The sequence below is a fragment of the Salvia hispanica genome, chromosome 1 (assembly GCF_023119035.1).
Source record: "Salvia hispanica cultivar TCC Black 2014 chromosome 1, UniMelb_Shisp_WGS_1.0, whole genome shotgun sequence".
NCBI lineage: Eukaryota > Viridiplantae > Streptophyta > Magnoliopsida > Lamiales > Lamiaceae > Salvia > Salvia hispanica.
Genome location: NC_062965.1, coordinates 9,657,266 through 9,672,565, shown reverse-complemented (window position 1 = coordinate 9,672,565; position 15,300 = coordinate 9,657,266). Strand labels below are relative to the sequence as shown.

The 15,300-nt window shown below is 35.0% G+C and overlaps 1 protein-coding gene across 3 annotated transcripts; it reads left to right on the top strand.

Moving 5' to 3' along the window:
• The first annotated feature begins 5,147 nt into the window (after window positions 1-5,147).
• Window positions 5,148-11,890, top strand: LOC125201114 (isopentenyl phosphate kinase-like). 3 transcript variants are annotated; one of them, XM_048099041.1, is made up of 14 exons: window positions 5,148-5,336; window positions 6,365-6,428; window positions 8,018-8,166; window positions 8,863-9,084; window positions 9,320-9,417; window positions 9,644-9,686; window positions 10,130-10,191; window positions 10,271-10,327; window positions 10,486-10,521; window positions 10,601-10,678; window positions 11,119-11,185; window positions 11,268-11,321; window positions 11,498-11,601; window positions 11,693-11,890. In XM_048099041.1, the coding sequence occupies exons 3-14, from the start codon at window positions 8,091-8,093 to the stop codon at window positions 11,786-11,788; spliced, it is 993 nt and encodes a 330-aa protein (XP_047954998.1). In that variant the 5' UTR covers window positions 5,148-5,336; window positions 6,365-6,428; window positions 8,018-8,090; the 3' UTR covers window positions 11,789-11,890. The 3 variants fall into 3 exon arrangements, with proteins under 3 accessions (XP_047954998.1, XP_047954997.1, XP_047954999.1); XM_048099040.1 differs by lacking the exon at window positions 6,365-6,428; XM_048099042.1 differs by lacking the exons at window positions 6,365-6,428; window positions 8,018-8,166 and having other exon boundaries at window positions 5,150-5,336.
• The last annotated feature ends 3,410 nt before the right edge of the window (window positions 11,891-15,300 follow it).

Genomic DNA, 15,300 nt, shown 5'->3' with positions numbered 1-15,300 from the left:
ACACTTTGATAAATGACTCCGTGTTGCATTAGAGCATCTCCAATGGCTTTAGGCCAGACACATGCTAGCCTCTCTCTCTGACACGTCATCGGTACTAAAAATCCACCTGTCACATCAACATTTTAATCAAATAGGCTAGCCGCAATAAAAATAATTCAAAAACAATTACATTTGCGGAATTAAACACAAAATACAGAATTAAATTTACGATACATATACGGGAAAAATTCATTAATTTTATTTAAATAAAAAAAAGTACATTAACTAAAAATAAAAAAATTACATAATAAAAAAAATCCGGGCTTCCACACACAAGCCACCGCTCCACTCTACTCCTCACTAATTTATTAAAAAATACATTAAAAAATGCAATAAAAATGCATTAATTTTATATAAATTAAAAAAAGGTCCATCCTAAAAAGAATTACATAATTAAAAAAAATTCATAAAAAAAATACATTAAAAATGAAATAAAAAAATACATTAAAAAATGCAATAAAAAAAATGCATACAAAATACATTAAAAAAAATTCAACCGGCTAGCCGAAATTGAGCCTACAATGGCGGCTAGCGGGATCGGCCAGCGGTCGGCTAGCGCCCACAAATCGGCTAGAGCTCGCCGAAATACCGCTGACCGGTTCTAATGGTTCGGCTAGCGACGCGAATCGGCTAACCGGTGGGCTAGCCGCTATTGGAGATGCTCTTAGGTATAATCTGTATATTATATGGGTATATTTGTAAAACAACACTGAATCACACACGTTTCAAAACGGAAGGAGCGAGAATTAAACGGGGTTTTCATAGACCTTCCATCTACTCACTCTCTCTCTCACTCCGACCGTCTCACTCCTTAACCCATGATCAAATTTCATCTCTCCTAATTTTCGTAAATCATGAAATCGTGTGCATTTTTGTTAGGGTTTTGTATATTATTGAAGTTTGTAGTTAATTATTGGTTTACAATTGTTTATTAGGCGATTTTGTAGAGGAAATCTTATCGGGATTTGATTTTTGGTTCGTCTCACAGATCCAGAATGACGAAAAGAGGCCGATCTTTCAAAAGCCAACCCACTCAGGCTGCAAGTGAGTAATGTATTGCATTTGCCTTTAAAATTCATAGAGTAGTTGTATATTATTGTAGGCAGTGGTGTGCATTATGTTTTTGTTTGAAGCTACATCAATCGTTTTAAAAGAATGCATGTAAATGGGTAGAATGCATGTAAATGGGTGAATGTTATATTCATCTGTGCATTATTTGCATACTTTTGTACATACATTACTTACATCACTTCTTATTGGTGAATGAAATAATAGCTGCATTATATGCCAATATACATACATTACTTACATGATACAATATGAAATAGTGTGTCTGCCGTAATAAATGCATTATATATACAGATTGGCACATTATTGAACCTTATTTACTACGACAAGGGTTCGAGGACGCCTTGTAGTTACCACCACATCCCTCAGTGCAAAAACGGTCATGTGAACGGGGTCACGTGTTAGACGAAACCTTTGCCCGGGGTCGACACAATTATTCCCAACACGTGCCGCAGTGGAAGTTTAGACCCACACTTGGGTTCCCCAGTTTGAATACCAACCACCAAGCCAACACCAATTCCACGATGGATGGTTAGGGTTAGGTTAGAGCGCTGTTTAGTTGACCATGGGCATGTCCATGGCTTCTTCCGCACCAAGCCCTTGAGCTTTGGTATGTGTGTTAGGCTTGCCCTTCGTGTAACACCTTTACTGCTTTCTTTTATAAATGCTTTATTTACCCACCAAAAAAAGAGTTACCTTTATCCACTCTCTATTTTGTCCAAGAAAAGTTTAAAGATTTTAACCTAAGGGATGTGGTCGAGTGTCATAGAGCTCATCCATCCTTAAATAAATAGTCAGTCTTGGGGGTATGAAGCAGCTTTAAATCCTTGGGACAGCAGTCTCACCCATTGAGGTACCTATCCCAATCCCTGAGCTCCCTCCTTGTTGTTTTTTCTCTGCAAAGTTAAATCCTCGTCCCCACACTGAGTGTCTTCAAAAAGAAGTCTTAGCTTTTCTATTTCTCAGGGGTTTGTGTATGTATTTTAATTTGGGCCTTAGGGTGTGAGAGAGATTATTTTATTTAAGTAGTATAATCACGAATAGGAGTCCTATTTTTCTATTTTGGTCCGTCCGCGTATAGGAGTCCCAGTTCATTATTACTCCCTCCGTCCCAGTTTAAATGAGACGTATTCATTTTTGGTACGTCTCAACCTAATTGAAACGTTTCCTTTATTGGCAACAATCAACTCACTCCTCTCCCCTACTTTATCCACTCATTTTTCCTATTTTATCCTCTTTTTCTCTTTCTTACTTTATCATCTCTCTTTCTCTTTCTTACTTTACTCTCTCTCTTACTTTACTACTAATAATTTAATTCACTAAACACCACTACCTAAATTCTTGTGCCAAAATAGAAACGTCTTGCTTAGGCCGAGACGGATGGAGTACTATAAATAATAAAGAGGCCCCACTGACTCATTCCACTCACATGTCATTTAAACCTAATATACACAAGTGGGACTCATATTCCGCTAACTTTATTCCACTCACTTTTCTTAACATTTCTTGAAACTTGTGCCGGAAAGAAATGGAACTTCTATCCGCGGACAGAGGGAGAAACTTGTAAGGCATGTGTAGTCAGGGGAGCGGGCAACTGGGGGAAATTAGTGCAAATGCATATATATTAAAATAATATTTTTGTTTTAAGCCCCAACTTATGTAAATTTCTAGTTCGATCATTGATCATATTAGATTAAAAGATGGGTAGTAATGACATCCATCACACCAAAAAGGATGGCATGCATAATTTGATCATCAATTACAGAGTCCTTATACGCACAATTACTACATACATATAGGGGCCTAAACCCATACTTATATTGATATACAAGCCTTCAATAACATCCTTCTAGCCCTTATACCATTAATTCAAATTTTATTTCTCCAATGCATGGTACAAATAGGCTTGTCATGTCCCATCTGGAAACTCATGAAGAAATCGAGCCTTTCAACACTTTTAAGGATAATCTCGGAGGCGTGAAGGACTTGTTCCAAGCCTAGGCCAAGTATGATCCCAACGAGTTTTTTCAATACACTTAAGAGAAACACCTCATCTATGCACCCCATGATCGAAATCTTTAATGGAGGTTTGCAATACAAAAAGGTAACTACATCGAACAATGTAACACATAGTGATAGCAAAACTCATAAATAATAGATACGCGTGCATCCATTCCCCAATGGCTGACCAAGATCTAATATGTGGGTCTGGGCCATCAACGGGCTACATCAACATCGCAAGGATATACATAAACAAATTCAACTCCTATTAAGCATTGCAATGCAATGGATGTATGCAAACGACTACACTTCAGAATTAACCAAGCAATTAGACCCTTCTCGGCTTTAAAGTAATAATAAAGAGGCTATTTACCTTGGGCAATTGCAACTATGATCGAGATTAATGTGAAAGTAAGCCGTGCGAATTGGGTATAAAAAGGCAGGAAGGACTAGGTGCAAAAAAGAGAGGGAGAGAAGGATACGACGGGTATGCAAAATAAAATTTGGGGAGAAGAAGGATACAATGGGAATGTTAAATAAAATCTAGGGCATGTTCACTTTGTCGAGATCCTAATCTCAAGAAATGAAATCTTAATAGAATTCAATATTATTCAATATTGTTTATTGTAGAAATCAAAATATATGTTGTTCCTGAAATGATTTTTTCCACCTCAGCAAACTGTATTGTGAACCCACATGTGTGATTATTTGATCTTAAATGGTCAAAAAATGTCCTACACTGTTTCCCAAATTAACACCTGTGACGCTCCGGAATTTCGATCCCTTCTTTCGAATTAAATCAGATTTATTAGCATAATTAATTTTCTATTAAAAACTGTATAATCATAGAATTTGCGTGTAATCCCAACTTTGAAATTTCAAGTACTTGATTTGGAGAATGAAGAGTAAGAATATTGGAGGCAAAAGAAAAATATTAGAGAATGGCTTGCTCAGAGAAAATGGGAATCAAGTAGTATTATTTCAAGAATGATGGAGATACAAATGGTACATGCTATACAAGTTATAATATGTGAATGAAAGAGACAACACATCCCAAGCTACTCTACCCTTCCTAGCTACACCAAAGATTCCATCTTTCTTTTTCCTCTCTCTACCTCGATTCCTCCCCCACAAAGCTCCAAAGGGACAGCCAAATTACACCAAGGATCCTGCAAAAGTGATACACCAAAAGGGTATTAAAAATGGATCAAACAAAAAGTAGTCTTGTAGCTTCATCAAAATGGTAAAATGATAAGTTGTACTAGACTATGCATTGCATCGTCATCCTGCCAAGAGTGAAGGAGAAGACAAAGTAACAAGGGTCATGATCTCATCAAAGATACCTTCCCAAGACTTTCACAAATTAAGTAAAGAAGCATTATGCCAAGTCCGAAAAAGGGATGGAGCTGGCAGCCAAAAATAGGAGGCTTTGCCCCCAAGTTTCCAACACAAGAGGTAGCTGCGGATCCAGGTGGGGTCGGCCGACCCCACCACCGGCCCCGGCTTTAAAAAATTTAGGATGATACATAAAAATTACTATACATCATCGTCCCACCATAAGTGACTCGTATTCTTTTTTTGGATGTCCAACTAAAATAAGTTATTTTTTTGTTAAAATATAACATAATTTCTCTATCTTACTTTATCATCTATTTGCTCCTCTACTTTATCTGATCACCTAGTTTTATTAAATATCCACTTAAAACATTTTTCTAAAATTTCGTGTCCAAAAGAAATGTATCGATTATGCCGTGACGGGGAAAATATGTTGTTTTCAAAACATCGATACTCACAAGAGTTATTTATATTAAAGTAAGAAAGAGATAGAAAAAAGTAGTAAAGTATGGGAGATATGAGAAAAAATGGATAAAATATGTGAGAGAAACTTTCCATTTATAAAAATAAGACTATTTTTTTGGACATTTCAAAATGAAAAAAATGAGACTATTTTACATGGATTCCATGGAGGGAGTATATTTTTATAAATATATACTCCTACTTTAATAATTATTTACAAAATTTATCATCTGATTCGATTCCACTATATTTAGTTTTGGGATCCGTTGGTAAGAGGCCAAGATTGATGCCTATATAAGTTGCCATTTTTCCTCCACCACTTTGACTCCAAAAATTTCACAAAATAATCCAAGGAGCACAGCAAGGAGTGGAGGAGAAGCAAGGAAGAGTTGAGGCAGAACACCCCATCCGAGAGGATTCATCAAACATAGGTAACACCACAACCCATACCTTGCATCATGATAGGATTTCATGAGAATAAGAACTTAGAATCATAACATAGGAAGCCTCATCAATGGCAAGAGCACAAAGAGTTATGCAATAAACCTCAATGAACCAAAATAAGATATCAAGCTCACTCCTGAGCCTTCACAATCAGTCCCCACAAGTTCAGAATTTGGCAGAGGCGCGACGATTCGCCGGAGAGGCGTCGATTTTTCCGATTTTCTAATTTGGGGATTTTGGATTTTGAGAGTGAAGTATCGGTGGAGAAGAACCGATGGAGGATTTGGAATCTGGGCTTGGCTTCTTTTTAATCATATTGGGCCTTAATTGAATTGAAAGAAAAAGGGACCGTGGGCCGTCCATTTGTATTGGACTAGCTACGATCCATTTTAAATTAATTAAGAGGCTTGGCTTATTTAATAAATAGTGGGCTGTTCTTTTAATTTGGTTTCTTTAAGACTAAGGATTTAAAGTTGGGCTACAATTTAATTTAGTGGGCCAAGAGATTAATTGTTGGGCCGAGATCCTAAATATTGTTGGATTGGAATTTATTTAAGAATCGAGTTGGAGCTTGATTAATAAATTCCCGAATAAATTACTAAAGTTTCCGAAGGTGGAAAATATTGAGTTGGAGCTCGAAAAGTGATGAATTAATTTTCGAAAAATTTATTTAAATTTTGGGAAAGGAAAGTATTAAAGTGAGAGACTTGAAAGCCGCCCCGCGACGCCATGGGCGGCCTTAACATAATTCAAAGTAAATATTTAGAAAGAGATTTTCCAAGAATCCATATTTTTATTAAATAAGTGCCCGAGTTTTGTTTTTGAGAAAATAGAATTACTCCGAACTTAGTAAAGTGAATAAATAAATTCTGCAAAGTAATGAAGCCGAGGTAGGATTAAAAAAATCCTATAAGCCGAGACTAAGATATAGTTGTTATCCAATAGGATGCATGCATTCTTCTAAGGAGAAATAGTTCAAGTATTAATTAGCGTGTTACGCTATTTATTTTAAAAGAATAAATTGCTCAAGGGCAAGTGAGGTCAAAGCGAGTAATTGAATTGAAGAATAAGCATATCAGGTGTGTTTTCTGTTAAGATTACAGTTTTTAGGAAAAGTATTTTATGGGCTTTCGTAACTAAGTATTTTACGAGCTTTCTATTTAAGATATGACTGTGGGCTTTCTTTTAATATCCAGCACATTAGTGTAGATATAAATTAAATATTTACGAAATTATGAAATATCATCTTTTCTCAAAATGGAGCTATGATTCTTTTCAATTTGTTGTCATGCCATAAATGTTTGTTTTGATTAATGGAATGGAATGGAATGGAATGGAATGATGGGTGACCGTGGGAGATTACCACCTCCCCGGCACTTGACTGGAATGGAATGATGGGTGACCGTGGGAGATTACCACCTCCCCGGCACTTGTCTGGAATGGAATGATGGGTGACCGTGGGAGATTACCACCTCCCCGGCACTTGACTGGAATGGAATAGAATGGAATGATAGGTGACCGTGGGAGATTACCACCTCCCCAACACTTGACTGGAATGGAATGATGGGTGACCGTGGGAGATTACCACCTTCCTGGCACTTGAATGGAATGAAATGAATGATGAATGATGAAAGAACTTAGTCTGCAGTCGAACTTTTAGCTCACAAAAGAATTTAGTAAGCTCGGTCCTTTTAAGAAAAAACCATGTGTGTTACTGTGATGGCTTGACAACTATATAATGTATGTTTTGCTTTTCGGCACTGAGTACTCATGTACTCAGCCCTGCATGTATTTATAAATGTGCATGTTGAATGTCAAGAGAATGGAGTGATGATCGAAGTCGATGTTATTAAATAATCAAGTGGATCTTTCAATGATTCGTGTCTTCATACACGAAGTCGTTTAGTAAGGACTTATTCCACTGTGTTTTTGTGAAGAGAATTGTAGAATCTCACCATCAAACTTTGATTCATTTGATGAGATGTTTCTTCTATCTCGAGACCATGTTATCGAATATTTGGCTTCTATTTTACGATATCGTTGACTTGGCATTGGTTCATATCTCAAGTTCTAGCCCCTTTCTTTCCCGTTCTCTTTAATCCTCCATATTAGTCGTGGTTTACTCGCTTTCGCCATCCTTAGCAAAAAATGCAGTCTTGACTAACACTATTTCAAAAAAAGAAGGGGTATAATAGAAAACCAACTATTTTTGCAAGAAATGAGTTACGCTCATTTTGAGTGAATAGTGCAGGCCGGCACTCCTCGGGCCGCGCATAATTTGTTCAATGAAAGGTAAACACTATGATTTATCCCGAATTAGAGGATCATTTCTTGCCATTTATGGGAAGGTGAACATGGCCTTAGGGTTAAACTTGTCTAATGAAATTTTAGCCAATTTTGAAATAAACACACAAAATGACGAAACATTTCATTAGGTAAACAAGATGTCAAACCAACGAATAAAACGCTGAATATATTTAAACCAAACATGACAAATTGCCAAACTTAATCCGTCAAGAAATCAGTAAACTATGCCATCAAATTTTCACATAATTAAATTTGTTTTTTAAAATTGCATATGCTATTCTAATTAATTGATTAAAGTAGTATAAAAAAATCACATACTCTTATATAATTCGTTTTTCATTTGTAACGGAGTCATTTCCAGATAGAAAACCAATAATCCAAGTATTATATTCGGAGAGGAGAGGATTCTCTCTACTTGTTGAGAGCTTTATCTGATGGATCAGCGCAGCCAATCCACCACCACTAACTCCGCGGCGGATGCTAGATCACTTCACTGCATAGTCAAGCTCGGTGAGATGATTTTTTTCATGTGGATACTATCCTATAAACTTAGCTGCTATGGTTAGTTGATTAATCAATCTAAACTTTTCGATCTGTTGAATTCGATCATATCTGTGCTACTAACTCGGTTGAGATTAATTCGGTAGATGACTACGGCAATCCAATTTCACTTTGTTTGAATGATGACTAAGGTTTGAGTAGCTGCGAATTAGTATAATGAACACTACTGCTTCAGTTAAAAACCTTGAATATAACTTAAATCGTCAGCCGATTCACAAAAATGAGTTGTCTACTGATTCATAAAGGTTTTATTCAGTTGTCCATCTTTACGTGCATTTGAATAGTACTCCCTTTGTCCCAGCCGAATTGAGACGTTTTTGTTTTGACATAGGAATTTAGGTATTAGTGTTAAGTTAACTAAATTATTAATAGTAAAGTACGAGAGATAATAAAGTAAGAAAGGGAAAGAGAGAATAAAGTTAGAGTTAGAATAAAGTAAGAAAGAGAAAGAAAGAATAAAGTAAGAGACATGAAGATAAAGTAGGAGAGAGGAGTGAGTTAATTACTGCCAAAAGAAGAAATGTTTCACTTAGGTTCAGACGTACCAAAAAAGAAAACGTCTCACTTAGGCTAAGACGGAGGGAGTACTAGTTTTCCAATTATAATTTCGTTTAGTTGATGCAATGTTATTTTTTTTACACGCAGGAGGTTCTGCAATTACCTGTAAAAATGAGTTGGAGACAATCAATGAGGACAATCTTAGCATTGTTTCATCACAACTGAGGCAAGGAATGATTTCAGAGCCATGTCATGGTATGGATTGGAGCAGGAGGCCTGGATCCACGAATATCCAAACTGTAGTTGATAAATTTGATGATGAACTAGAATCATCACAATGCAAACGACTTATAGTTGTCCATGGCGCAGGTTCACATTTTGAGCTTGCTTTTTCATACCTTTTGATTGAAAATGTTTGCTTTGAATTATAGTATATCATTTCCAGTAGGTGAATGTGGGTGAATAATGCAATCACCTTAATTAAAGTATATGAGTTTGTTTTTGTTGTTATTTTTACTTGATCTGTCTTGTTCCACTGGTTGAATTGAATTGGAGACATGAGACCGCTTCTTCGTGCACCTTTGTTGTCACTTATAATCTCCAGGTTCTTTTGGCCACTTTCAAGCAAGCAGATCGGGAGTTCATAAGGGAGGACTAAACAAACCTCTTGTCAAGGCTGGTTTTGTTGCAACAAGGATATCAGTAAGACATAATGCTGTCATTTTTCTACTTTGTCTAGTTCAGATTTTTCCTGTTATGGCCTTGTCTTGTTCCAATTTTTGTGGGAGTGAGAATGATGAAAACATGATGCATTGACATATTATCTGCTCTTAGAGGATACTATGATAAACTGGCTGTGGTTCTTTCCTTTTTTGTGTTGTTCATAATTTAGTCTTATTTTTAATCTCATATTTTCTTCTATTTTCAGGTCAATACCCTTAATCTTGAAATTGTCAGAGCACTAGCAAAAGGTATGAATTGGTTGGTCTTCTTAAAAAACTTTTGGACCACTATTATTTTTCAATCCTTGATGAATAATTGATCTAGTAGGCATATTATACTACTACTACTAACTCCATCTTTGAAAAATAGAAACTTTTGAAACAGGACGGGTTTATTGCACAATGATAAAATAAGAGAGAAGAATTGATAAAGTAAGCGAAGGGGGAGAAAAATGAGTAAAGTAAAAGAGAGGAAGAGAAAAAGTAGTGGAAATAGAGTTAAAGGAGTGTGGGGTTCACTTCCTAAAATAGAAAGTTTAGAAAGTTTCTACTTTTAAGAGATGACCCAAAATGGAAATAGTTTCTATTTTTAAGAGACGGAGGTAGTATTGAATAGGCTGACCCTTATTTTCTTTCAAGCTCCTCCTATGTTTGCAATTTTGACATGCTATGTGTGTTGATCTTTCCTACAGAAGGTATTCCTTCTATAGGAATGTCTCCATTTTCATGTGGCTGGTCAACTTGCGAAAGAAATGTAAGTCATCCAACAATTACCAGTTTATCAATTTATTTTCTCACTGTGACTTTGAAATTGACCCCTTTAGCATTCACAGATTGCTATGGCAGATACATCAACAGTGGTTAAAGCGTTAGACGCTGGATTTGTACCTGTGAGTTTTAATCATTACTAGTGCATATGGAATTGCTATGAAAAACTTATGAATGTCCACCTTCAAACTGTCCTAATTCTGTTCTGTGGCCATTGTTTGGTACACTCCCTTGATCTGAGGTGAAATCTAGAACTTATGGCTGCTTAACAATATTTCAGGTTTTGCATGGTGATGCTGTTCTGGATACTTCATTGGTTTGATATTACTGTATATTCTTGAGTCAAGTTTCTGGATGTTGAGACGCATCTGCTAATTCATTCTAATCTTTGACAGGGTTGCACTATATTAAGCGGAGACGTAATTATAAGTCATCTGGCAGAACACTTGAGACCTGACTACGTTGTGTTTCTTGTATCCACAGCTGATCTATGGTTCTCTGATCGCTATTATCTATGCTTTATCTCGTTAACACAATCACATTAGACTAGATTGACCACATATCTTTCTTTAAGGCCAGGATATATCTATGAACATGTCAATTCTAGTGTGGGTTGAGCCCAACTTCAAACTGCTCATTACCTCTCATATATTTGGATTCTGGACCTTTAAGAGGATATAAGCACTCGGATATAGACACACCAGGATGGTGACACTTTCATTAGTTGTTCTTTTTTGCATTTCGTCTTTGGGTATGAGAAAGCAGGATCCTGGATCTGTTCTCCATAGGAGCTAAATCTCTTAATTTTAGAAATATTCAAGGTTTTGTTAGTGTTTATATATCACATGTGATTAAATCCTCAACTTCGTTGAAAAAACATTATATGTTTATCCTATACACTTGTCGCATTTAGACAGATGTTTCTGGGGTGTATGACCGTCCACCTACAGAACCGGGGGCAGTGCTTCTCAGGGAAATTGGTGAGTCTGATTGTAGTGCCATAACTCCTCGTACTGGGTCGAGTATCTTCTCATGTCAGCTTCACTCACTCTTATACTGCAGTTGTGCACGAAGATGGGAGTTGGTCGGTGCTGCAACCTAAACTGCAAGACGAAGGTGAGTGCAGAAATATAAATGAAACAGTAACTTGGTCCTAATAGATGCCAAGCCACTCCGTGTATGAAGGCTTCAAAATCCTTCATAAACCCCTCTTTGTATGAATCATTGTAACTTTAGATAACACTAACAAGAAATAACTTTATTTTTTAACTCGAGCAATGTATTTTCAACAGTTGAAATAACAGTTGCAGCACATGATACAACTGGAGGCATGGTCACCAAAATAACAGAAGCTGCTATGATTGCCAAATTGGGAATCGATGTCTACATAGTGAAGGTAATTTACTCAAACCAGTGTTTGTTTCTCTTGTATATTACGTTTTCCTTGTATACTACAAACCAACATGCTTGCCTGTCCGGCCACGCAGGCAGCAACGGAGCACTCAGCAAGGGCTCTAAAAGGACCACTCCCACATAATATACCCGATGACTGGCTGGGGACAGTCATCCGCCTCGCCCACTAGATTAGAAACAAAAAATGGCCCTCGAATCATCAAGGCGTGTCACTTGAATCTTTGCTTGTTAAAACCATTTTATATTCATGAGAATCTTCAATCTTTGCATTCTTTGAAGCTATTTCCGAATACGTGAGGAGTTTTAAATCGACAAAGTGGAAACAATCTAGATTTTCTCACCTTAAATTGAGTCTAAACACCTCATTACTCTGTTGAGTGGCCTAAAGTAGTGATGTTCTGCCTGAGTTCATCATCCGCTCGACCAAGTGACTGGTTGGTAAACACCCCACTCAGGCGAGTGCATTGTTGTGCGTCATCTGGATGCAAAACACAACCAAGAGGATGGTCAAATTAATTCCCATTCTATCGAGTGCAGCTTACTCATGCCACTCGTTGAATGAGATGTTTTACCCACTCGTCAACCCAAACCTTCCTCTTATCCTTGTCCCTAACCCTCAATAATAAACATGGCAGCAATTCAAAGGTGACAAAAATGGAAAGAGGAAATGAAACACAATTGCGACCTAGGCAATCCTTATAACAGACACAAACCATCAATAATCCAGTCTGAAGCACCCAGAATAAAAAGATGGTAAATGGTCCTCCCATCATTTACTAAACTATAATTATCATATCATATCATATCATATCATATCATATCATATCATATCAATCCCAAACTACTTGGAGAGCATTAATCTGCTCCTCCCCCATGGCAGACATAACACCCACAACGAGATCCATATATCCTTGTTCAACAAGACGTGAGACCGTAAATTCCTACTTTAAAAGGAAAGAAAGACACATTGTCAGAAAAGCTGCTTCACCTGAGATCATCTTTGGTGTTGCCATTATCAGTCAGCAAGCTCACCTATGGATACATTTATTATATCACTCTACGTAAAGCTATTCAAACTTAGGAATCAACGTAAACTAGAAACATACAAATCCAACCTGGAGAGAAAAACAAATATAAGCTTTTCATCACATGGAAAAAGACGTACATTTAGTTCACATTTCATAACAAGAATAGAATATCCATAAGGAACGATATCCTCGAGCTTCTTCAACAAAGTCACATATGGCGTGGCCGTGCTTTCCAGTTTTCGAAGTTGAAACCTCAACAACATGTGATGTGTTCAGATCGGCAATTGAAATTTCAAATAAAAGCATTTATGCTTTTCCTAATCATAATGAATCTCACCAAAATTGTTACTTTTATCAGCTCAAATACTTTGCAGGGGCAAAATTGAATAAAGCACAAATAGATGTTAAAGGATATTAATGTCACAAAAATTGTTGCTTTTATTGGCTCAAATATTTTGTCAAAACCCTTTCCCCCTTGGAGAAGGGTTTTTCATGAAAAGAAGAGTATTTGAGAAGGTATTATACTTTGGCCATGTTTGGTTGACGGGAAAGTAAGTTGGCAAGGAAAATGATTTCTGGAAAAATGAATCCCGGAAATATGATTTCTAGTAACTATATTTTCCTGTGTTTGAAAAATATCAAAATTTTAAATTTATATTTAATTTAAACACCAAACTAAAAATATACTTATTATTATTTATTTATAAAAAGGAATGATAATATAAATTTTTTACTAAATTATTAATTATAAATAATAATTATTATATTTATTATTACAATGGATAGTTTAAATATGGATTATCCATCATAATATACAATAATATAATTATAATTATAGTATGAAATATTATACTTATTTTGTAATGATAATAATAATAATTAGTATTATAATTATAATATTTACAGATATTACAACTAAATAATTTAATAAATTAAAATTTTACTATGACTCTATTGATTAATTATTAATTTATAAAAATAATTACTCCCTCCGTCCCACGTTACTTGAGGGGTTTCTTTTCGGCACAGGATTTAAAAAATTTGCGTTTAGTGAGTTAAATAAAGTAGAAGAGGGAATAAAGTAAGAGAGAGGAGGGAGGGTAAAGTAAAAGAAAGAATAAAGTAGGTGTGATTGGACGTTTTGTTTTTAGGCAAAAAGAGAAATGACTCAAATAACTTGGGATAACTCAAAATGGAATACAACTCAAGTAACTTGGAACGGATGGAGTATTATTATTTATTATACGAGTATATTATATAATTATATTTTAATAATTTAATAAATTATGAATTATTATAAAATATAGTTATAATTATGATAATTTTAACCATAGTTATTTATTATACTGAAATTAAGTATGATTTATAATTTTAAATTATTTTTAAAACATTCTAATTATTATTATTATAATAATAAAAATAAAACCATACTAAATCGCATTAAACATGTAAGAATCCTAAAACTGGAAAAAAAGAATACCTAAGAAAAGTTAGGATTCAGAATCCTGAAAAGTTATACTAATTTTCCTTGTTCTCGGATTCTGATTACTTTCCCAGTTTGATTAAAATACCGAAACAAACACAGTAATTTAAAATTTAAGGAATCAAGATTCTGGCAACCAAACATGGTTTTTTAATATTTTTTTTACTATTATTTTATTTTTAAAAAATAATTTACCTTTCTATATACCGTCTCCCTTTGGAATGTGTTACTTTTTAGATGAGTATATTTCATTTTTTAAGAAGGTAAATACATAATACTATATTTTCTATATACCTTCTCCCCTTGAAGATGCTCTCAGGGTAGTGAAGCATATTGCTTCTGTTGTACTAAGTAGTAATTATAAATGTTGATTTAAACTTGGATGCTTTGAAATATGAGAGCCTTACATAATAGAAGATTTTATTTATTATTTGTCTATGTTCTAGTTGAAATGAATACCTTCTGCTTACAATGTAAAACGTGGTAGATCATGTGCATTTAAATTGTGAAGTTAAGACATGGTTTAATAAAACTATGAGAGTTTGTAACTTTGTATAAGTCTGAATAAATATAATTTTAAATTTAAGGATAAAAGTTGTGCTCATGCTGTGTTTCGAGCGATTGATAAAAGAGATGAAAAAGATGAAATTTGGGAAGAAGAACGATGGTAGGGAAGAAACACAAAGGATCTCCTATTTCAACACATTATTTTATTGTGTTGTGAGTGTTGGAATATGAATTAAGTAGGAGTGGTGGAATAGGAGATCCGCATTGGAGAAGAAAGAAGAAGAGAGAATAGAGATATAACTTAGGTGGAATTTATTCTTGTTAGTTTTTAATTAATAATATCAAAATTACGTAGTTTTGATGTGCCATGTAAGTTTTAATTTACCTCATCAGCTTTGATTTTTGGTTTAGGAAAATACCAGAAAAAATTAAAGTTCATGTATTTACATTCAAAAAATAAAATTTGAAAGAAAAAATAAAAAAAATGTTGAAACTTGATGTATTTAAATGCAAATAACCCATTTGTAATTAAGTAGAAAAATCTCTATCTTTGGATGATGAGACTAAGTGATGAACGCTTTCAAAATAGACATGATCATCTAATTTTAACATATTGAATAGATATTTATGAAAATATGATTTGACGAAAACACCCTGCTGCGAC

Bases quoted from the DNA above. Each gene is read 5' to 3' on its own strand.
- LOC125201114 (XM_048099040.1), top strand. From the start codon at position 8,091: ATGGATCAGCGCAGCCAATCCACCACCACTAACTCCGCGGCGGATGCT. The intron at 9,687-10,129 runs GTATGAATTGGT...TCTTTCCTACAG, and splicing joins TGTCAGAGCACTAGCAAAAG to AAGGTATTCCTTCTATAGGA. The intron at 10,328-10,485 runs GTGAGTTTTAAT...ACAATATTTCAG, and splicing joins TAGACGCTGGATTTGTACCT to GTTTTGCATGGTGATGCTGT.